The sequence below is a fragment of the Corvus hawaiiensis genome, chromosome 15 (assembly GCF_020740725.1).
Source record: "Corvus hawaiiensis isolate bCorHaw1 chromosome 15, bCorHaw1.pri.cur, whole genome shotgun sequence".
Taxonomy (NCBI): Eukaryota; Metazoa; Chordata; class Aves; order Passeriformes; family Corvidae; genus Corvus; species Corvus hawaiiensis.
Window position 1 is genome coordinate 17,811,562 of NC_063227.1, and position 22,326 is coordinate 17,833,887.

At 49.2% G+C, this 22,326-nt stretch overlaps 1 protein-coding gene across 4 annotated transcripts in view; it reads right to left on the minus strand.

Annotated features, from left to right (window-relative positions):
- The window catches only part of NRG2 (neuregulin 2), a 156,675-nt gene continuing 134,349 nt past the window's right edge, over positions 1-22,326 (minus strand). For 2 of the 4 annotated variants that reach the window (XM_048320284.1, XM_048320285.1), the window contains 7 exons: positions 21,561-21,619; positions 13,192-13,215; positions 8,954-9,056; positions 7,934-8,057; positions 6,511-6,638; positions 3,825-4,049; positions 1-2,451 (listed from right to left, as the gene is read on the minus strand). In XM_048320284.1, the coding sequence (XP_048176241.1) occupies positions 1,809-2,451; positions 3,825-4,049; positions 6,511-6,638; positions 7,934-8,057; positions 8,954-9,056; positions 13,192-13,215; positions 21,561-21,619 (1,306 nt within the window). In that variant the 3' untranslated portion in view covers positions 1-1,808. Of the gene's footprint in view, positions 2,452-3,824; positions 4,050-6,510; positions 6,639-7,933; positions 8,058-8,953; positions 9,057-13,191; positions 13,216-21,560; positions 21,620-21,870; positions 21,948-22,326 lie in introns of all 4 variants that reach the window. The other 2 variants (XM_048320282.1, XM_048320281.1) reach the window with 2 other exon arrangements.

Sequence of the window (22,326 nt, forward strand, 5' to 3'; positions counted from 1 at the left end):
TTGTTATTTCTTATTTTATTTATAATATAAAAAATGTTCAAGTGTTAAACAGTCAAGAGTTCTGACATTCAGACAATCCAGAGCAAACTTTGACAATCATCTTATGACAAATTAGCAGAGTTTTCTATCTGACCCCATCATGGGTGAGGAATAGAGGGTTTAGTTACTTTATTGCTAAAAGTTAAATGAAATAATACACTGTCAATTGTTGTATTATCTTCTCAGTCACAGCTTCACCATGCATCCAATCTACAGTATCTGAAATGCAAAGGACATGCAGAAGTAAAAATATAAAAAGAAAAAAGTCAGGCTACAATGTAAACAGGTTTGCTGCAGAGAACTGAGGAGAGGGGGGCACTTCCACGGGGGATGCTCTGCCTCCTGGACACGCAGGACTGTCTCTTTGCACCACAGAGCCGATGGCCAGAGCTGCTCCGAGTTTGGGAACGCGACGTCCCTCATCGATGGCAGGACGTGACGGTAACAACTGTCTTTACAACACGTGGCACGGCCGTACGGGAGAATCCGCTCGCTGGGCTGCCCCACGCACGGCCCTGCCCGGCCAAGGCAGGGGCCACAAGAGGAGCCCAAAGCGCTCGGGGTCCTACTGACCCCTGCGGCAGCGTGGCCGGCGACCTCCCGGCTCTGTGTCCAGGGTGACACGCGGCCGTCCGCGCCATGGCACCGCCGTGGGGCTGTCCCCCGGCACCCCGGCCAAGGGCGTCACGCAGGACACCGCAGCTCCGGCAGCCCCACGGCCAACGCTGCGCCGCTCAGCCGAGGGGAGGCCGCGGCCAGCACGGCGGTGGGGCGGCCATGTGGCCACGGGCACCGCGGCCGAACGAGCCCTCGCCCGCCGGGACCACCGCGCGGGGCCGGCTGCCAGGGCAGGCTCAGCGACCCGGATTCAAGGGTACGTGACGGGTGTGACCCACCGTGGTCACAGGGGTGTCTGCCTCGCTTCACCACGAACCTGTGCCAGCCCCGCTCCAGACCCACCGGTGAGATGGCCAAAGGTTGAGAGCTGTATTGTAAGGGCTGCTGCTGCTGCGCCATTTGGTTTTCTCTTTCTACCTGTGTGGCAAAAGAAACGTTATTTCTGCATTTCAGCACGGTGCTGTTGGGTTTCTTTTTCTCCTGATTTAAGTGAAAATACAAGTAGTTTACAGGGCAAGACACATCCTCGTTAGACATGATAATGGAAATGCTCCCACTCATGTCCTTAATGTGTGTTTAAACAATACTTTAAAGAATAAGACCATTAATAGCAGGGTACGGGGCAAAGTGGCAAGGCTGTTTTCTTCCAACAGAAGAGCGCCCTTTTGACAGGTTGTCTCCCAAACAAAAATCTATGATCTTAAAAATGCTACTGAAACAGAATCCTCGGCATGAATCCCAGCACTAGCATACAGCAAAAGGCACCACGATAGTTTTGTTTTCTATTTTTAAGTAGTCAAAAATTGGCCCACTTTTTTTCAACTTTATTGTTTGTTTTCTCTTCTTCTTCTTCTTTTTTTTTTTTTTTTTTTTTTTTTTACTTTTTTTTTCTCGGAAGCTGTAAATCAAGACATTACATATAAATAGAGATTCCCTATAAAAAAGTCATTGTCGTTAGCTATTATAAGACAACTTTGCTAAAATGAAAATAAAACATTTTTATTTGTTATATTTTTTGGGTTTTTTCCCCTCTTTTATATAAAATAAAAATATTTATTTGTTTTGTTTTGTGTTTTTGTTTTGTCTCGTCTCGCCTCCCTCCTCTCGGCCTCCTCCGTGCGGGTTACGGCTGCGGGAGCAGCGGGAGGAGCCTAGAGAGGGTCGGGGTCCGCTTTGAGGCTGCCGCGGCCGCCGTCGCCGTGCGCGCTGTGCCCGCGGCACGAGTAGTGAGTCCGGCTGTCGCCCGGCCGGTGCAGCGGCGGCGACTCCGTGTGCGCCGCCTCATTGTTCTGAGTGCTTAGGAACGGCGTGCTCTCGGCCACCAGCTCCTCGTCAGACTCGCTGTAAGAGGCGCTGCTCAAGGAGAAGGAGTCCCGGACGGCTCTGGCTCTGTGAGGGATGTGCCCGTTCAGTTTGGATTTTTTCCACCGCCTGTTGCTGCTGGCTGTTTTCTTTGGCTGCTCTAGCGCTGTGACATACTCCTGCGTCGTCTCGTACTCGTCGTCCTCTGTGATGCGGAAGGGGCTGGAGGGCAGGCTCCCCATGCTGTCGTTTAGGTAGGTCTTCCTTTGGTAGTAGCTGTCGTACCTCTGCGTGTCCTGGAAGGGGAGCTGGTACCGCCGCAGGAGGGGCTGCTGCTCCTCCACGCGGAAGCTGATGGGGGCCGCCGGCGGCAGGGACACGGCGTGCGCCGAGTTCGGGGAGGTGATCTCGAAGGTGGGCACCTGCGTGGTCATCGAGTAGTGGAAGTCAACAGGCGACAGGCGTGCTGGTGTGGTCAGGGCCGACACGTACCTGGAAAAGCAACGCCTCTGTTCAGACACCGAACAACCCCAAAAAACACCAGCTGAGCCCGCGCCGGGCTGAGCACCTGGCCCAGGGACCCACGAGGCCTCCAGTGAACCTGCTCGTGGAGGGACCTCGCACTGCTGTGCCGAGGGAGGGTGAGCTGCTGGCTTCAATGGGCACTTGGGCAGCATGTGCTGAACATCCCCAAGCTGCTTCTCCCGAGGGACTCGGTGCACAATTCCCACTCTGCATCGCTGCAAACCCCGCAGCATCTCCCAGCGGGCTGAGTCACGGCTTCACTGCCTCTCATCTGCCTGACAGCTGCTTTCTGTTCCCTCTGGAGCTGCCAGGCATGTCTCTGAGGAAGGTCCCTGGAATTCCCTCCCCCTGCTCAGGCCGCAGATGGGGAAACCCTGGGCATTGCTTTCTCTGACTTAGCAAAAATCTTGTGTCTCAAGAAGCCACCTACCACTTTCATCTACTCTAGTGAAAACATCAGTGTGGTCACTCACTGGTCTGGTCTAGCCCCTCTCCAAACAGCCCTTCCTTCAGCATCACCTCTTTCTAAGGAGCAGATCTTATTTCCTCTTGACATTCCCAATGGTGTCTCTGCCCAGTTCCACCTGCCCAGGCTCCCTCACTCATCCTGGGCCATTTTACCCTTGTGTTTTGTGATGTATGAGATCTCCATAGGAGCTGGGTCAGCCTGCCTGAATGGACCAGCAACAGGAATGAGAGCAGGAGATGCTGCCTTTCTCCTCTGCCCCATGGACAAGTTCCACTGCCTTGAAGGGTAACTGCCCAAAAGCGACCATGTGGCCACCAAGAGTCACTCATGGCTACCTGCAAAGGGCTGGAGCAAGGGTGGAGATGTGCTTCCGCTCCATGAGGAACCAGACTGGGGAGAGGACAACTGTTACTGCCTCTGCTGGTGTCTCAGCTCTGCAGCTGTGTTCCTTGGAAAGCTGGGTCATACCGAGTCCTGTCCCAGGGCTGTGCCCACATGCAGCACCCTCTCACCTGGCCATCCAGGACTGTGCTGAGGACAGACACCTTTTCCCCAGGTACCTGAGGGCCAGACCCTGCTGGAGCTACCCAGGGTGTTCTCTCAGTTGCTGACTGCAGCCAGGCATATTCCACTCCTGTCATCCCTGTGCTCCAAACCTACATTGCCAGCAGGGTGCAGAGCTGGCTGCTGCCCTGACCAGAGCGGCCTCCTGGCGTAGTGGCTTCCTCTGGTAGGACCAGAGCTGAAGTTTCCCCAATTCTACCATGGCACTGCTGCTCTAGGGCTGGCAAAGGCAAACGTTTTTGGGTTTGGCACAGAGGCATGGCTTGCCTCTGCTGTGCTGTGGTGGCACCAAGCAGTGGGGTCTGACCTCTCGCTGTGGGGTGAGTCCCGCAGGGAATCCACCGAGTCGCGGTACTGCGTCGCGGGCCTCCGCTGGTCCTCGATGCAGAAGGTGGCCCCGCGGCGAGCCCGTGCCTCCACGCACGCAGGGCTGTTGCATTTACTGGTTCCCACTGAGGACAGCACTATCCCAGACTGGGAATCTGAAGTCAGACTCTCTGTTCGCTCCAAGCTCCAGGTGTGGCTTTCGTGTCTGTGGAGCAAAGCCCGTATGGACAGTGAGCAAGGAATCCCCACCCAGCTCGTCTCCAAAGACCTGCACACAGGTCAGCTCTTTGACCTGCTCACGCTCAGCTCTGCACCTCTGCACTGGGGTCCCCCTTCTCTCTCTCTCTCTCATTAGGATACATCTGGCCAGGGATGCCCAGATTCCCAACCCTACCTTTGATTTGCCTTTCTTTGCTCCTTCTGGGAGATGCCATTAGAGGACAAAGAAAGTAAACCAATGCAATAGCAGGTATTTATCCCACCACTGCATAAAAGGCTGGGAGGAGGATGGGACAGCCTCTGGAGAGAGGCCAGGGCAATTCTGCTTTGTGCTTGCAAAGTGTTCTGGGTGTGGAACAACACATTGGCTATGCCAAGGCAAGTCAGCCAAGTTCCTTCAAATGTGCCACCTGCACTGCCAAGTGACAGCCCCTTTGGAATCACTACCAGAGAGGAGCCAGGAGAAGCCACTCAAAATTAGCAGAGCAAAGTCTACCAAAGATTCTGGCAGCAAAACACTTTCAAGGTGCTAGACAAAGACTATGATGTGCTGAGCAGTTGGAGCCCCACCTGCCCCAGTCTTGGTGCAAGGAGGACATCCCACAAGGACTCACCGGGGACACGCGGGGCCACCTGCACGCTGGGGTCCCACTGCTGCCACGGCCACCACGCTGACCCCCACCATTGCAGAAATACATGATCCATTAGAGCAACCCCTCTGAACGCCCAAACTGCGCCAGATGGAGCTGTGTGGGTGGAAGACTTTTGGGTGGGGGTTTACAGAGGAGAGCAGCCCTCATTAAGACTTCCCAAGAACTTGTTAATTATTGATGGCTCCAGGCACATGCTCATTTATAACTTCAAACAGCGTCCTCATTAGAGGCGCTGATGGACTAAAATGGAGCCTGATTATGCCAGTAGTTTGCTTCTGGCGTGACTTCAAGAAGCACCTGCTTGCTGCACTTGACTCAGGAAAATGAGGTGGCAGGTAGCCAGGACCAGAAGCTACACAAGGTAGGTTCCTCCCTACAGCTGTCATGAGCTAATGCTGCCCTCCAGACACACCTTTGCATCTTCAGAAGGTGCCCAGGGATGGCCCAGGCCTTTGAAGTGAGTATGGAAGGCCAGCAAGGTGCAGCTCTGCAGGCACAGGAGCCTCTGTGCACCTGGCTTAAGCTCGCACACACCTAACCAGGGCTGGGCTGAAGAGTATGAATGCACAAAAACCTGGAAAACGTATCATCTAGCTCACAAGGAGTGGGATTTCCCTGGGAAAAGGAGTCATTCCCAGCGCATCAAGTCATCCCTGGCTCCCTCTCTACTTGCTGTGGGTATAGCCAGAGGAATCTGGGGAGGAATTCACCTGAAAACCCAAGTTCAACATCTGAAGTTGATCATGCCCATTGTAACTGAGAGTACTTGCTCAACCCTGAGGAATGCCTGGACCCTAAGGAAACCTGCCTGGAGCCATCTATGAGCTTTAGCTGGAAGAATTCCTGCATTCCTGCATGAGTGGAGACAACCCCATCAGGCTAATGAAGGATGTGAGCCACTTGTATCAAAGGCAAGTGATCTCCAAGGAAAACCAGTCTCTGGAAGAAGCACAAGAGCTGTCTAAGAGGAGGAACTGGAACATCCAAACTCAAAACAACACAGGACTTTCTTTAGGCCATTTGAAGAACTCTTCTGGACATGATAAAAATAGGGAAATCCATCTGCAATTTAAATGTTCTCAAAAACCTTGAGAAGATCCAGGTTCCAAGCTGTGCTGTTCTTTCCCCAATGGTTATTTTGAAATGAAAACAAAAAATATGTCTCATCCTGTGTCACAAGCATGATTGGTACTTTCCTGCTAGACTCACTTTTCCCAAAAGCTTCAGAATGACTTCCAGTGAAAGAGGTGCCACCACCTGAGGCTGATAAATTGCACAAGAGCATTTTCTTTCTGGTTGAAACCTGTGACTTCCAAGTCAGACCCTGACTCTGAGGAACCGATCAAAACATTTTGTGGTGTTTTGTGTACTTTGTCTCCCACAAGGCAAATACGTTTTAAATATGAAACAGATAACCTGTGTGTGCTTAATGAAGTATTTCAGATGTCCAGTGTGGCTGCAAACACAAACCTGCAAAACCTTTCCTACATGCATCCTCCCGTTTGGGTCTGTGCAAAGCATGGAAGCACAGGTTCATTTCCTCCTGTTTTCCAGCTCTGTCAGTGCTGCAGGATCCTGCTGGCACCTCCCTGCAGGTCAAGGAACACACTTTTCCATACCTCTCACTAACCAGCTGTGCCTGCAAAGTCCTGCAGGGTGGACATGGCCTGTATGCCACTACAGAGCCAAACACCAAGTGAAAACAGAAAGGGAAGTGAAAGGAAAACCTTAGAATCTCACACCATCCTATGGCAAATAGCAGGAGAAAGATCCAGAGAAAATGGTATACATCACCTCTGGCTGGACGTTGGAGTGGCTGTGGAGCAGTGGTGAGATGGGGAGCAGGAGTGACTTCCCGAAAAGGTTGTCTCTGTTTCCCTTCGGATCACATGCTCAGTGGCAGAAACATTCTTAGAAATATACTGCAAAATATGAAGAACCACACAGATCAGCCACCCGTCTGTGAAGCCACCTGCTGCTGAAGAAAAATTAAGTGGCCTGATTATTTCTGATGAAATCAGGTGAGGACTGAGTGAACCCAGAAGGTCTGCACCCTACGGGAGGGGACAAGGAGAGTGGAGGCTCTTCTGTGCCCCTTCACTTTGAACACTGGAAGAGGGCTGTGGTCCAGGGACTGCAGAAGGGTCTGGAGAGCCAGGGGGTTCCCCAGAGGACAGTGGTACCACGTGTAGCTACTGAGCAGAGACACCTCTCTGCCCACAGCAGGCACCTGACCGAGTACCAGCAAAAAGAGAACAACGTGAAATCTGTCACAGGTGAGTCCTAGAGAAACACCAGATGTGATCCAAATATTTATCTGAGATACTCCTTCATCTAACAGCCAGTCCTGCTTTTCACAGGGACACTAAGCTCTCTGGGAGAGTCAGTACTATGGGACCAGAGGGCTGTGGTTCTTAGAACTCCCTTTCCCCCATCCTTCATGGCTGAGATCCAACCTAGCTGAATTTTAACACCCAAAGGGTGACCCAACAGAGCCTGCAGGTGATTCATTGGACTCATTTCTAACAGTACTTCTTCTTGTTTGGCTCTGCCTCCCCCGTCCCTTTTTCTGACCCCTTTCAAGGCCCTGGTTCAGCAAGGCACTTAGGCCCACTGATGGCCCTGTTGAGTTCACGGGGTTTGATGGGAATCTCATGCAACTGAAGTCACAAGAGTGGCCGAACTGCCCTCTGGATCCTGTCCTAAAGAGACTTAAATTGTTCTCATTGGTGTGACAGTGGCATCCCACCAGCACTCGCCACCTTGCCCAGGACAGAACCCTTGGCGTGGGCAGGTGGGCTGATGGACAGCTGACCACATCACCACGATGTGCTTCACCACGGTGTCTCTGGTCACTGCCGCGCTGATCCCATTTGTCATCCCGCAAAGTGGGACTTGACAGGATAGCATAATAAACAGGAAACACTGGGAACATCTCTCCTAGTGGAAATCAGGGTCACACTTGGTTAATCAAAACAAGCCTATCCCAAATGTCCGAATCTCATCCTGTACTTCAAAGCAAAATCACATTTCCCTTCAGAGGTTGGTTTTGGAAATGTTTCTATGCATGTCTATCTTATCTTTTTGCCCAAGTTTGTTTGTGTTTTTCTCCTCACACATACGCACGCAGGTGTGTAAGGATACACATCCACGTCAAATCCCTGGTGGAAAAGAGCCCCTCAGCAGCATGCAGGGAGATGGAGACAAAGGGTCTTACATCAGCCATTTGGATTTCCTCAGGATCCAAACGTGGATGGCTTGGCCCGTTCGCAAGGCTCCGGTTTTGATGAGCAGGACACATGTTCTGCCGCAAGTGGTTATGCATTTGTTTTCTTTGTTTCCTTTAGAACAGAAAAAATCTATTAGGAACACTTCTCTCATGGGGCTCTCTGCCCCCAGAGATGAAAGAAAAGGCAAATCTTGGACATGTGAATGTTCCAATGGTGTTTGCGGAAAGTTGCAAACAACAAGAAACAAAGCGTGCAACACTTAACACCTCCTACTGCCTTTCTGAACAAAAGGTGAACTTCTCTTATCATGGACAATTTGGGAAGCTGGGTCCAGGGTCCCCTTTTCAAGACAAGGCCCAGTACAATGCAGCAGAGCCAGCTGGCAGCAGAGGAGAAGAGTGGAGAGAAGGAAAAGGGGGAGTCCTGACTTGGCCTTGGTGACAAAGCACTTGACCTGTCCTGCATTAAGGACAAAGTGCCAAAGCCTACCCATGCCCATGGTGGGACACTGCTCCATGAGACCCACAGAGTCCCAGGGGCACCCTGAACTGAGGTGCAGGCAGAGTAGAGCGAAAACTGCTGTCCAGGCAGGGAAGGCTGACCATAAAAGAGGTTCCCAAGTCTCCTGTTCCATTAGAATTGCTCCAAAAGTCCCTGCAATGTACCTAGCTGAGCCCACAGCTCCTGAACAACAGCCCAGTGTGCTTCTGCTGGCAGAAGCTGAGCTGCTGGCTTGGGGGCCAGCTTTTGCCTGTAACACAGCATCACCTGGCTGGGCCAACTGATGCTGTTCCAGGGGATAAGCAAATGGTGCCAGGAAAACATCCTATTGAGACACAGCCTGGTAGACAGCTTCACCAGCCTCCTGCATGAGACCTTCCTGGGGGTACCACAGCACATCATCTCCTGAAAATTGCATTTGGGTGAAAAGCACGAAAGTGTGGAACATGAACACTGCCACTCACTAACCTCTGGCCAGTTCTTGCCTGCCAGCCCCCCATACTCACTTGGTTTTACAGTAAGCTACCACACAGACGATGCCCACCACAAGCAAGGCAACACAGATTCCCGTGATGGTTAAAACCCTCTTCTGGTAGAGCTCTTCTGCTTCTGCAAATGGAGAGAAAGGAACCGGTTACCGATGGGCTCCAGCACCAGGGCTGCGTCTGGCTGCACAGGAACCAGCACTGCGTGGGGTGAGACAGAGGACAGGGCTTGGGCAGACCTCCTACCAATCCACTGCCCATCTAATGGCTGCCCCAGGCCTGAGCCCAGCTGGCCCAACCTTACTCACCCCTCAAAAGACTCTTTGTGTCTCCCTGTGCCTTTGCCCTCTCTCACTCGGTAGCTCACCCCTTCTGCACTCACACTTCTCACCTTCCCTTCTTTTCCCACAGTGACTAATCTCAAAAAGCCCCAAAAATCTCCTCTCCCTTCCAGCAGATCCACCCCTTTCCGGTGCCTTGGTCACCTAGCACAGAAGCCCTGGAGCATGCCCCACTCACCATGAGCACACACGTCCTGTGATCCCTTATCACAGGCTCTGCTCTGCCCGGCTCAGGATGCCCGTGCCTTGCAGCAGCTGCATGCCCTGGAGCTGGGTGGTGTGGGAGGACCACCGAGCAACAGGCCCCAAAGCATGTAGGTGCTGAAAGGGACATCCTGGAACAGTCAAAAAGCAGCATGAGGATGGAAAAGTGATAGCGTGTCAGGCAAAGAAAAAAAGGGAGTGGAGTAATCAAACTGTAGGAACCAGTTATGGATTTTTAATGAAAGCCTAGGAGGCGATTGATTCCATTGCACCAGGTAACTCAGAGGCACACACAAAACGTAAGCAGCTTGCTGCTGCCTCTCTCAAATACCAGCATGTGTCACGGGCTACCTTTCAAACCAGAAGAGCCAGTCACTTGCATCAAAACCCAGACCGTGCTGGAAGTGAGGTGATTGATTCCCATCAACCAGAGCTCCCAGGAAATGCTTGGATCTCGCTTGGAGTGTAACTGTACTGCACCTAGGCAGCAACACCATGGCAAGGACACCTCTTCCTCCATGGCTACAGCAGAGCAGATGTGACATCCAGCAAGCTCCACTGAGAGCAGCAGAGGCAATTTGGTTCTCCAGCTGGATGACTGAGAGAAGGATTCAGTGCCGAGCTGCCAGGAGTGTTTCAGTTCAGCAGCTATGAACGATGTCCTCATGCCCCCACACTATGTGTTAGTGTTAAAGTTATTGGGGTTTGTGCCTTCTTTAATATTCATTGAAATTTTTTTTTCATCTAGATTAGGCAGTAAAGGTCATGCCATGGTTGAATGTGCTCAGTGTGCTTTACCACACCACTCAAAATGCCTTGAACAGACCACGTGATACCCCTGTGCTACCAAACACTCAAATACAAAACCAGAAGAGAAACAGGTCTGGTCCCAGAAACCCCTGGGACTGGACTTCAGGGAAAAAAAGTGAGCGGGAAGCAAGGAAACATTCCAGACAACTGCATATTTAGAACAATTTCAGCTTGCCTTTCTAGGTTGGAAAAAGCATTTTTGGAGAAAAAAAGGTGCTAGGAAAAATGTGCTACCTCTTTCTAACTCTCAAAATGGGAATGGAGAAAGGTTTGGTGAACAAGGGCTGGGAAGTAAGACAACCCTGGCATGAAGATGCAAAATACAATAAACAAAGCATTCTTGTGGGTCTTTTTTTTCCCCTACAAGGCACCAGGTGGAGCTGGAATGGGGGAAGAACACACTCTGGGGCGAAACTTCTCCTTCAATGACATGTTTCTTTTGTATGGGTGCCCTATTCCAGGCATCACAACCATGGCAGACGTTTTCTCACTCTTGCACATTTTTGGGACCCGGATTACAGCTGTACAGCTCTCTCCTTCAGACAGGAGTTTTAGAGATTTTACATAAATTAGGAAAACCAGCTGGGATCACATCCTGGTTATGGATGGCACTGGGCAAAAACTAACAAAAAAACCCAAAAAGGCTGGGAGGGAGGTCACTTTTCAGCATGGACTCATCCATCAAGCCAATTTTTCCAAAGATTCTTCACCAGCAGTGTTTTTTGCTACAAAGACTTTTTTCCCTAAGTATAAATCATGCCCTTTGAATCGTGGAGGAGGAAGAAAGAGCAAAGACATTAAAACTACGGGGGGTTATTTTGGTTTGGGTTTTTTGTTGTTGTTGTTGGTTGTTTGAGTTGGGGTTTTTTTACCTATAACAGGACAAAATTCTTTGGCCAAGGCTCAAATCCCAGCCTTTGTTCTGGTGATCATGTCGGTATGAGACCCTGACTCTGGCGTGTCTGACTGTCCTGAACCTTCACCTGAATTGCACGGGGAATGTTTCAGTTGGTCAGCAATGCAGATTTGGCCTCTCTGTCTCGAGCTGACAGCTCTGCTATGTGAAGCAGTGAAGTGTGAGGCTGTGCATCACTGCTGCAAACTAAAACTTGAATGATCTGCTGATAGTAATTTAGCTTGGCTCCCACCATCTCATTAAAGTTGATGCTCAATAACAGTATCTTCATGCTGCACAAAACCATCTCAACAACAACAGAAAGGAAAGAACAGAGTGCACGCTGCAACTTTGTATTTGGGCAGGTGAGTTCCCAGAGCAGGGCTCGTCTGTTTGTGTCTCTACGCTCTACAAACACCACGTCTTCAGCAGCAGCAGCATCGGCACTTTACAGCACTTTACAGCTATGAACAAACCATGGGGTGCCACACAATGCCAACAGTCACAGTCCAGCCACGGTGTCCCAGCAAGGCATGACAGTGACAGACGAATGACAGAGGAGAGACGGCTTCAGACTGGGAACAGGATGTGTGCGGTTCTGTGGTGACATTGAGAATGGATGAGGAGAAGGACAAGAGGTCAACAAAAAAGGGATGTCAAAAATCCTCCGTTTTAAAGTTCGTTTAAGTGTATTAGCATTAGCAGCACCGCTTTCTCTGAAGCGCCCTGACTACAAAATTCACACATTTTCTGCATCGGGGAAGGACTGCTGGGGGTTGCACTCCAGTCCTGGGGGATCAGGCATGCAAAACCTAGAGGAGATAGATTTCTCCAGCCTCAGTTAGGGAATGTCTCTCCATCTCAGGGACCTCAGAAGGCAAGTTAGGATCCTCAGCTGAAATACTGGTGTCCCCATACCTCTAGCAAAGGGAATTGAATCCTCATGTGAAGATCTGCTCTAGCTGACACTGCCAGGTCAATGCTTTTAAGTGATCAATCCTGGAATCATCACAGAATCCTAGGAGGGTTTGGGTTGGAAGGCATCTCAAAGCTCATCTTGTTCCAACCCCCCTGCCATGGGCAGGGGCACCTTCCACCATCCCAGGTTGCCCAATCTCTCTGCTCCCACCTGAGCAGCCCTCCCTGCTCTTGGTTTGTACACTCCAGGGAAACCTTGCCTCAAGGATTTGATTTCCCCACTACTTATTCAAAGGATAACTTGATCTATATCTAAGACCAGACTGAGGAGAATGGAAGGAAAATAATATGGTTATGAGCAACTGGGCAGGAGCAGGTAAATGCCCAAAGGGGATATTTTTAAAAGCATTTGACTTACTGCAGTGTTTTCCCAAGCTTGCCACCGGGGTGCTCAGCATTACACCCTCCACTCCCATGGGCAGCTACTGACTTCCTTGGGATAATTTTCTAGACTAACTTGTCTCATGCCATCTTTCTTGGAACAATTTCATCCTGCTCAAAGACCAAAATGAGCTGCTAGATTTTGGGAGGAGGAACGGCAAAGCCCATCTTGACTCTTTGCAGGATCCGGTGGAGGTTAGTGTGTCCGGGATGGCAGTTCCTAGAAAAGCCCTGATAGTTCTAGAACTTGTCTTCCCATTCCTGGAATGCCTGCCCGTTCCCCAAGGCAACCTTTTGGATGGACACAGACTCCAGCTTTTCAGTTAAATACACAAAAGCATGTTGAATGGAGACGTATGGCAATCGTAACATCCCAGTCATGCCACGCACACCACGCCGCTGCTTGGAACAAAGAAAAAAGTGCTGCTAAAAATACACGTGCATTTTTATAGGTTTGCATTTAGAATTTGTGCTTTGCTTTGCTTTGGTTTTGGTTGATGTTTTGGTGGTTTTTTTCAATCCAAACATCTATCTTGGTGCCAGGGAAGAGAACAGAATAGCTGATTTTTTAATCATCCCATTAAAGCCATAAATATAATGTGGGAAGCTCTTAATGGCTTCTGATTAATAAATGAATGGTTGTTCCATACCCTTTAATTCAAATCCAAGATGCTCTGCCAATGCAGAAAGAAGACAAGGAAGAGAAAGAGAAAAAGAAAAACAGGTCTGTCAGAGAACTCTAAAATACAAACACACACACTGTGCAGTTACAGCAGGTTAGCTTTTGGTAGGCTCAGCAGCACTCACACAGAGACACTGTACGCTTCAGAGCATTTCAAACCCCCACCACAACTCACATGTTATGCAAAGAAAGACCCAAACAAATTGCAGTGGAAGTTAATTATGAATTCTTTCAGTTAATTATGAATTCTTTTGAGATGAGCCATGTTTGTTAGTACCTGATATGGAATTCACTGTTTAGGCAGGAAAAAAAAAAAAAAAAAACAAACTAGGAAAGGTACACTTGTTCTGAAACAACTCCTGACAGGTCAAAACACATAGAGACTGCATGAGCCTGGTAGAAACCATTCATTCCCTTTCCACAGGGCAAATCTGCCCTGGCCAGTCTCCCACGCCCCAGTGTGCCCGGGGACTGTGCTCCTGGGAGGAGCGCTGGGCACAGGGGTGTGAGGGCTCCTGCTGGGGCCTGGGGCTCGCCAGCACCGTCCTGCTGCCCACACCCTCACACCTGGCCCAGGGGCACAGCAGCCCTGGCAGCTCAGCCCCTCCAGCCCCTGGCCCTGCCAGCCCTGCCCCGGGCAGCCTGGAGCTGCCGCGAACCACGGATGCTGCGAGGGATGAGGTGCCTGGGCAAGGCAGTGCATCTAAAAGTGCAGATTGCACTGAAAGCTTCCCTCAAGCCTGTGGCCTTCCCAACTGCACTTCTGCCGTGGTTCTGCACACTGTTTTAGTGTGCTGCAGAGAGCCCAAAGTGGAGCACGTGCTTTCAGATTCACACTCAGCACATCAGTTCATCTTGCAGAGACAGTGCTGAGCACAGGAGTTTATCCAATGAATCAACAGTGCAAAACAGGTATCCCAACTTTTTAGTAATTCTCCTGGTACAGACCTCACCTAAAGACAGCTTTTCTTACACAAACATGAAAGTTCTCCATACTTACCACCATACACAAAAGTGAGCTCTGCTGCTCCCAATCACCATACACACAAGATTTTTTGCAGCTTGGAGATGTCCAGATTTATTTACTCTATTTTCCATAGGAACTGCTTTTTGCTGCACAGAAATATTGGCTTTCTTTTGCAGTGCTGTTCAAAATTTAGGTGGGGGGGGGGATTAGCACTAATCGTTATGGAACATGTAAACACGTGTTCTAAAGCAGGTTCTTCTCTTCAAAACAATGCTGATGTTTGGGGGGTGTTGGGGAGGGGAGGAGTTGGGGTTCTTTAAGATCTTGTATAATTTAAAGGCCACAAAACCTGGCTGCTCTCTGCTTCACATCTCACATTTGTGTAAAAGGAACAGCAAACTCTACAGTGCATTTCACAGTCATTTTGTACATGTGGCAGTGACGTGGACATAATGTGGTGGGCAGCAGCAGAGAACTGGACAGAATATATCCATCCTAAACCACTTGGTTATCACATCCAGCCCTGACCTACTCCTAAGTCTTCCTACCATTGCACACACCTGTTTCCCCTGACACTGACAAATGAATGTAGAGATACCTCAGACTTCATCTATAAATCTCAGCTGTTGGTCCATCTGCATGCACACATTTCTCCCTGTTCCAGGATTTGCTGCAACAGCTGCAGCCAGAAATGGGTGCAATTCAAAATATTTTCATGGTTTTGCTCACATTTTCACTTTTTTGCAAACTCAGAAATGCCTGTGCGAACAGAGGGGGTGGGCAGGACCTGGGGAGCTTGAGCCTTCCCCTCTCATGTCAGAACTGCTGCTTCTTTTGGCTCCCCAGCCTCAGGGAGCAGATACAGCCAGCTGGCTGGGAAACCTGTGCCAGTGTCTCATTGCTGTTACAGGGAAGAACTCCTTGCTAATATCCAATCTAAACCTGCTCTCTGACAGTTTGAAGCCATTCCCCCTTGTTCTGTCCCTCCAGGCCCTTCTAAATCTCTCCATCTTTCTTGTCATCTCCCTTCAGGTACTGGACGGCTGCAATTAGGTCAGCCCAAAGCTTCTCTTTAGGCTGAACAATCCCAACTCCCTCAGCCTTTCCTGGTGGGCACATCCCGTGTCCTGGGACAGTTCACTCCACCTGTGTCCCACTCACCTTCCCAGTCAGACCACCAGCCTGGCACGCTTGCCTGCTGGGAGGCAGGAGGTCTAGGCAGGTCCTCTGGCTCCTCCAGACAGGGATTCATGCCAGGCTGATGGAGGTGGCTGCAATGAGGAGGTGTTTTGCACCTCAGGCTCGTGGCAGAGGGAAGCTTTGTGATGGCTGAAGTGAAGTGGATCAATCCCACCAGCAGAGACAAACTGAGAGATGCAGTGCTGCAGAGTGCAGCAGAGCTCTCCAGCTTGCACAGGACAAGCTCCATTGGAAGCAATTTATCCAGAGGCTACCACGCAAATAAACTAGAGTGAGACAGCCCTGAGATGGCAGCTGTAGGCTGAGCAAACTGGCACAGCATTTTTCTCATAACCTTCATCATCATCCTTCTGTCTGCTCTCCACACATCCTCCCTGGTCAGGGCAAGAGGCTACAGCTGAGCACCCTGAACTGCTGTGAGACTCCCCAGGATAGCTGAACTGGGGACACAAGTTTCTTTGGAAAATCTCATTCCAAATGTGCCTCTTGAACCTTTCTGAAAATGCTGTTTCTCAGCATCCGACAAAAGACAAAGTCCTGCATTTGCTTCATCTGCAGTGACTTTCTGACTGTGATGTATTGGAGTTATTTTAAAAGATGAACAGACAAAAACATTTAATGTAAAGTATTCCCGTCGGAGTAACACCTCAAGCAAGATGACTCTCACTGAACTGTAGATTTATAGGATGGTTAAAAAGGATAAAAGCCTTAGAAAACAGCTGTGAAAACTGTGCCTGTGCTCACTTGGACTTCAGATTGCCCAAGAATGTCGATAAGATGCTTAGTTACTGCACATTATTCCCTCAAAATACGCTCTCTGGGACACAGAGCATGCTCCAAGGCAAGAAACAAAGTGGAGAATTGACATCTGAGGACTAGCAAGATAATAAACTGATGATAATTTTGTTGCTAATCAATTGTACTGACAAGAGCAGCACTTGCAGGGCTCTGATTCAGGTTTTTCCCGGGGCATACAGGGAGCAGTGCAAGACAGGGGTCACAATGGGGACAGAGGACACTGTGTGTGTCGGGAGCTGGGTGGCACGTGGGATCTCCAGGAACAGAAAGTCTGTAAGTGTTCCACAACCTCCATGGCCATTTACCTTCTCCAGTACTGCATCAATAAAACTGATTTTGTCAGCATCAAGAGTCCAAACACGTAACAACAGAGTATTCCAAATGGGCTGTGGATGAGCATGCCATTAGCTTTAGGAGATCCCAAGGGTAACCTGTGCTGTGTCCAGGGGAGAGGAATAACCCTGCCCTGCTAAACCACCACCACCCTGTAATTACCCAGCCACACCAAGGTGTAGCCATCCCCCTGTAATTCAGTGGTCAGCAGTTACTGGGTCACTGAAGGGAAGCTGCAGAATGTCTGTGGAATTTAAAATGCTGCTAAATACTGGTTTGGGGGTCAGATGAGTGAGAGGCGGAGGAGGAAGCAGAGAGTTAGGTAAAATAAAGAAGTAATCTTTCACTTATCATTTTTATATTGCAGTCACAGCAGGAAGGAAACCACTGCTGAATAAGTGAGGTGAACAGAGAAGCTAAAATTCAGATCTAGACTCTTCCCAGAAGAGCCTGAAGCGGTACATTTATCCCTCTGCTCACGAGGACACTTGAGCTCAGTGTGAGGAGCCAGGATCCAGAGGCCACCCCTCAGAAGGGTCACTTCTACCTCTCAGGGTGGTGGTGACCAACACACCCCTGGCCACAGCCTGGTGAGTGCTGGGGGAAAGGGACCATCCTCCAGAGAAACAAGAAGCCTCTGGCCCAATAAACCTACACTGCTCCACGATGGCTTAGCCAGCAGCACCAGAGCCAGTTCGTGTGCTGCTGTGGGAACAGGCTGAAGACAAAGCTGCTCTCCCAATGGATACCTGAAAATCCTGCTCTCTGTTTCCAAGCAGACCAGTAGGAAGGCTCCAAGTATGAATTAAAATTCAATTTGTAAAGAAACCAAGAATTAAATACGGTGTAAAAATGGAGAATATGCTAGATGACATTGCATATGAATGTCAGCTCTGTTCCAGGGTGTTTACAGCCAGGCCACGGACTGCAACTTTAATTGGATCACAAAGTAGAAAATGAAGATATTTCACTAACCAAGATGAATGGTATGACATTTGTCCTCCAGATTGGTGATGATTATTTGTGGAGATGAATAAACAGCAAAGTTAAGATGAAGTTTCCGTTTCCACAGGCAAGAGGGAAGCATAAATATAAAACTTTATCCCAAATTTCTAAATTGTTCCATAAATCACAAGTGGAAAGAATCCAAATGTGCAGACTTAGGAAACATGTAAATGTTCCTGCTGACCACGTTTAACTCTCAGGATCTCAGCGGCACCAGGACTGAAACAGCTGCCAATGTGTTTTACAAAACCTTTACAACCAGCCAGCCCAAAGCCTGGCAAGTTATGAGTAAACCTCCAGGAGGATTTTACAAAGACCTGCAAAGTTGATTCAGAAGAGAGAAGAGACGAGACAGAGGTAGATCTTGATCTGATGTAGAACAGGCAGCTATGAAATACAGGTGCCAGCCCAGCTTTGAACAAAGAGTTTCTTAGAAGGAAAGATGATTTTGGACATGGTTCTGTCTTCTGGGAAGAGCTACAAGGCATAGCTGTGCCTGTGCAGCTGGGCCCAGGAGGCAGCTCTACACTGGGTGAGCCTCCAGCACCCAGCAGAAGCTCTCAGACTTCCTGCCTCTTTTGGATATTGCTGCACTCTTCACCCAGGTGTGCCAGCAGAGAGGAAAATCTGGCTGCAGAGGCTAAATGGTCCGTGGATCCTATTGACAGGGATTCATTCTGGCTGTGGAACAAGAGTTTGATGTGTTCTGTTCTCACTAAGGCAGGGACAGAGACTCCTGTGGTCTGTGGCTCTGCAGGTACCTGTACCACAGGAGCCACCTGACAGCTACTGCCACGAGTTTGTCTATGGAGACATGGAGTCATGAAGACTTTGATGTGAAAAACATTTTAGTAAGAGGATTTAATGACTCATCACCCATGGAAATAACTCTCTCTGTTCTCCTCTGCCAGGGCATTCCTCTGTTTCACACAGTGATTGCAAACAACCACTGTCCCCTCTGCTCACTGCCATTATTAATTCTCTACAGTTTAAATTTCAACTGATTTAAATGTTGCTTTAATGTCCCTCTATAAGGGTTTCTTCTCACAGTTAAAACCTAAACAATATGATCTCCTAACCTTGATCCATCAGCCTTATGTGTGGATGGAGTCAGGACAGACTCTGAGCTACCCCACTAATACAATTCCTAGTGAGTTCCTCTGCACCCATCTGTTAGAAAATAGCAACAGTGTGAGCATGACATGGGAAAAAACCTCCATCTTTAACATTTTCTCTTCATTTTCAAGCAGTGGTGTATATATCCAGGAGGGCTGGCAGTAGGCACCTGCTCATATGGTTGGAACAGCAACATAAAGAAACATCACATGTGAGAAAACCTAACTAAATACATCTAATTTTCATCTTAATGACTGTAGTGGTCTAGCAGGTGTTTTGGGCAATCAGAGAAAAACAGAACTCCAGAGCTACCTGTCAAAGAGACAAAGACAGCCTGAACTCCTGGAGAACATGGGGACTTTTACCTGAGCAAAACCTGAATAAGGGTTTAAACCAGAGAGGTAGGAAGCTGCTCCCAAAAAGAGAGCACACAACATCTGGCACGACGCTGGGATGCTGCACCATCTCCATCTGTGGCCCAAATTCAGCAAAGTATCTGCCATATCTTTTCAGAACAGCATCTTCAATTTAGCTCACTCTGCAGAGACTCTGGCTCAGCCCCGGGATATACCTACTAAAAGTCATTGTAATACTTAATATTCATATTAAAGAATCAGGAGGATCCAATCTAGGCCTGAAAACCTGAAATACCCCAAATACATTTAAAACAACACCAATATAGGTGTCCTTATTTAAGTATCTGTCAAATGCTGGCAGTGTTCTCAAAACATGAATCAGGACAGAGCTATTTTATTTCCAGTGGAAATGCCTGAACCTCATTTAATCTGTTTCAGCTTTTGACCTGTCAGAACCCATATGGGATGAAGCACTGAGTGAATTATAGAACATCAGCAACTTCTACTGTGCCCTAATTATTGATCAAAGTAGAAGGTAAGCATTTGCAGGGTCCACACTTGAGTGAAATGCTGTTTCTACTCAGAAAAACAGCAAGTTCAGTGCAAGCTTTTCTTCAGTGCTGCTGCTATCTATATTACCCAACTGTGACCTGAAAGTGAAAACAGCTATAAACATGTATGAATCATCTTCTTATATGAATTTTATCCAAGTTCAGACAGGTAGCCTGGATTGTTAAGCTGTTTTTACCTTACTATGCTGTGGTTAAAGCAGACTTGAGGTAAGGAAATGTACATGTGTCAGTTTTAAAGCTGGCATTGTTCCTCTAACATTGTTCCTCAGTCCCATAAAAAGCTGGATTCTGCAAGCTGGGGAAAAAAACCCCATGCTGTTTACTCCTGCCATTAATGCTCTCAAAAGGCATTTTCCTGACAGAAAACTCATTTTCACCTCTGTTTTGGTTTTGCAGCATGACAGCAATAACGTTTCAGCCTGTGGGACACCACCTCATGAAACGTGCTACAAATCAGCTTCATGGGGGGAGCATCCCACTGCTGGCTGCAGCCGGGGCCCTGGCACCCAGGGCTTCCAAGAGGGAAGGAAACCCTTTAGCATCAGGTGAAAGATCAAAATAGAACATTTTGGGTTGTGATTTCAAAAAGAGCTTGCTTGGATGTTGGAGTCTGGGAGGATAAATCAATGGAGGTTTCTACTTTGGGAGCCAATTTGGAACAAAAGGCAATGTAAAAACATTGAGCTGCCCCAAGGGCCCCACAAAGCCCATTTGCATCTTGTCTGTATGCTCCATGCAAGGGAGTCTAATTCCAGCACTTGCCAGCTATTAGCATGTGCTAATGAGACTCCCGAAATTGCCATTTCAGGATGAGGACGGCAGGATTCCTCACAGAGCAGTGGGAGAGGAGTTCTGGCAATCAAGGAGCCATCGTGAAGAGGCATTTCTCCTCTGGTTACCACTAATTAAAGCCTCTTTTTTGGCTCTTTTTAAAAAGCCTCTATTTAAACCCACCATTTGTGGTGGTCCAAGCAGCCAGAGGGGAGGCAGGATGGGTTTCAGGGACAGTCACAGGAAGGGTCACAGGGAGGGTCCCAGGTTTCCTGCACTGTAACTGCCTCTCCTTTCAGGTCAGTCCTTACCCAGACCAGGATCCCACTGATGCTGGGACACTGACTGAATAGAGACCCAGAAAAATTATTCACCTTGACCAAAATGAGCTAGTTATGTCTATAAGTGAGACCTGTAGGAAGTAGAAACCAGAAACTGGGAAGCACCAAGTGCAAAGGCTTTGGGTATTTACACTCACTGAACGCATTAGAGGATCGGTCACTGTAGCCAGACTCAATCCCCTATGCAAGGCTCTCCAGCCCCCTAGGAGAGGCAGGAACAGGAGTCCAGGAGGGGCATAGTCTGATGCCCATTTGGCAGGTTTATCCTGTATCCTGCATGGCAGTGAGGCTGGGAAGCCCCGAGGCAGTGGCAGCCACCAGCGTGACCTCTGTGCCACAGACTGTAAAGTGATTTCATTACAGTCACACCCTCGCTGTGATTTCCTCCGTCGGTTCAAGGAGACTTCACATTCCCCTCGCAGGAGTGGTAGGAAGATGCCCATCTCCTGCCCTGCACAGCACAGGGAAAATGCCCAAATCCTGCCCTGCACAGCACAGGGAAAATGCCCAAATCCTGCCCTGCACAGCACAATCCATTTCAGGACAGCAATGCTGGCAGGCCCAGCTCCGCACACAGCACAGGCTCATCTCACACAGCACGCCCACCACATAACCTCGGGCCTCATTTGCACTTTGCCTGAAAGGAGCGAGCAGCATTCAGTGCTATCAGAAGTGAAAGCAGAGCCCATTCTAACAGATGGGGAGATAACAAGAGCCCCGGTTCTCCTCTTGGACACGATCACAGCTCCTCTTAGGACCAAGCAGAGCTGGGAGCGCACAAGACAGGAAGAGGGCTCTTGGAGAACAGAAGAACCTGCTTTAAGGACATGACACAGAGCTACAACAACAAGGAGAGAGAGAAGTAGAAAGAGACATACTGGAGAAGCTGACCATTGCGAAATGCTGACACCGGTCTCCTGTGAATTCGATCGGACACCTACCGGAAGAGAGAAAACCAGAAAGAGAGAAACAAGATAGCAAAATGACACCCAAACAGGCTGAACTGAGGCCCCTTCTGATCCCTTCCACAGCTCCTATCTGTCTGCTTTCAGCCTTCACCCTTACCTGCAGCCCTAAGCCCTACCCAAAGCTGACACCAAGAGCCAGCCCTGACTAGACCACTCTACATCCACCGCTGTGCCCGGGAGGTTTTAAGTAGTGTGGTGCATTTTTTGTCTTCAAACATACTTTGCTTAGGATCTGGCATGTACAATCGCAAAGGCAGTTTCTCCAAACATCTCTGTCCGAAGAATCCATTTGGACATCTGGAGGGGAAAAGGGGAGAAATCACAGAACATGTCTGGCACAGTTCTTGAGGCTAAGGTCAGAAATAAAAAGTGCATTGTGATGAATGGAAAAAATAAAGGCTTTACATGCGTATTTACTCTTTGCTTTGCTTTAACAAGGCACCTGCAACATCAGTGTTCCAGCTCTGGTTTTAGGCCTGGGTCTTCAAGCAGGCAGCCAAACCCCTCCTGCTCTGTCCTGCTCTGCCTGCCTCCTTCCTTCTCACCTGCTAGAAGCACCAGCTGGCAGGAAGACTGAGATGGGCTGGCTGCTACTTTCAGAGACTCCGTGGAGCTGCTCTGTAGACTGGCAAGAGGCACCACAAAGCAGTGAGCAGCTGCTCAGGCGACAGCGAGC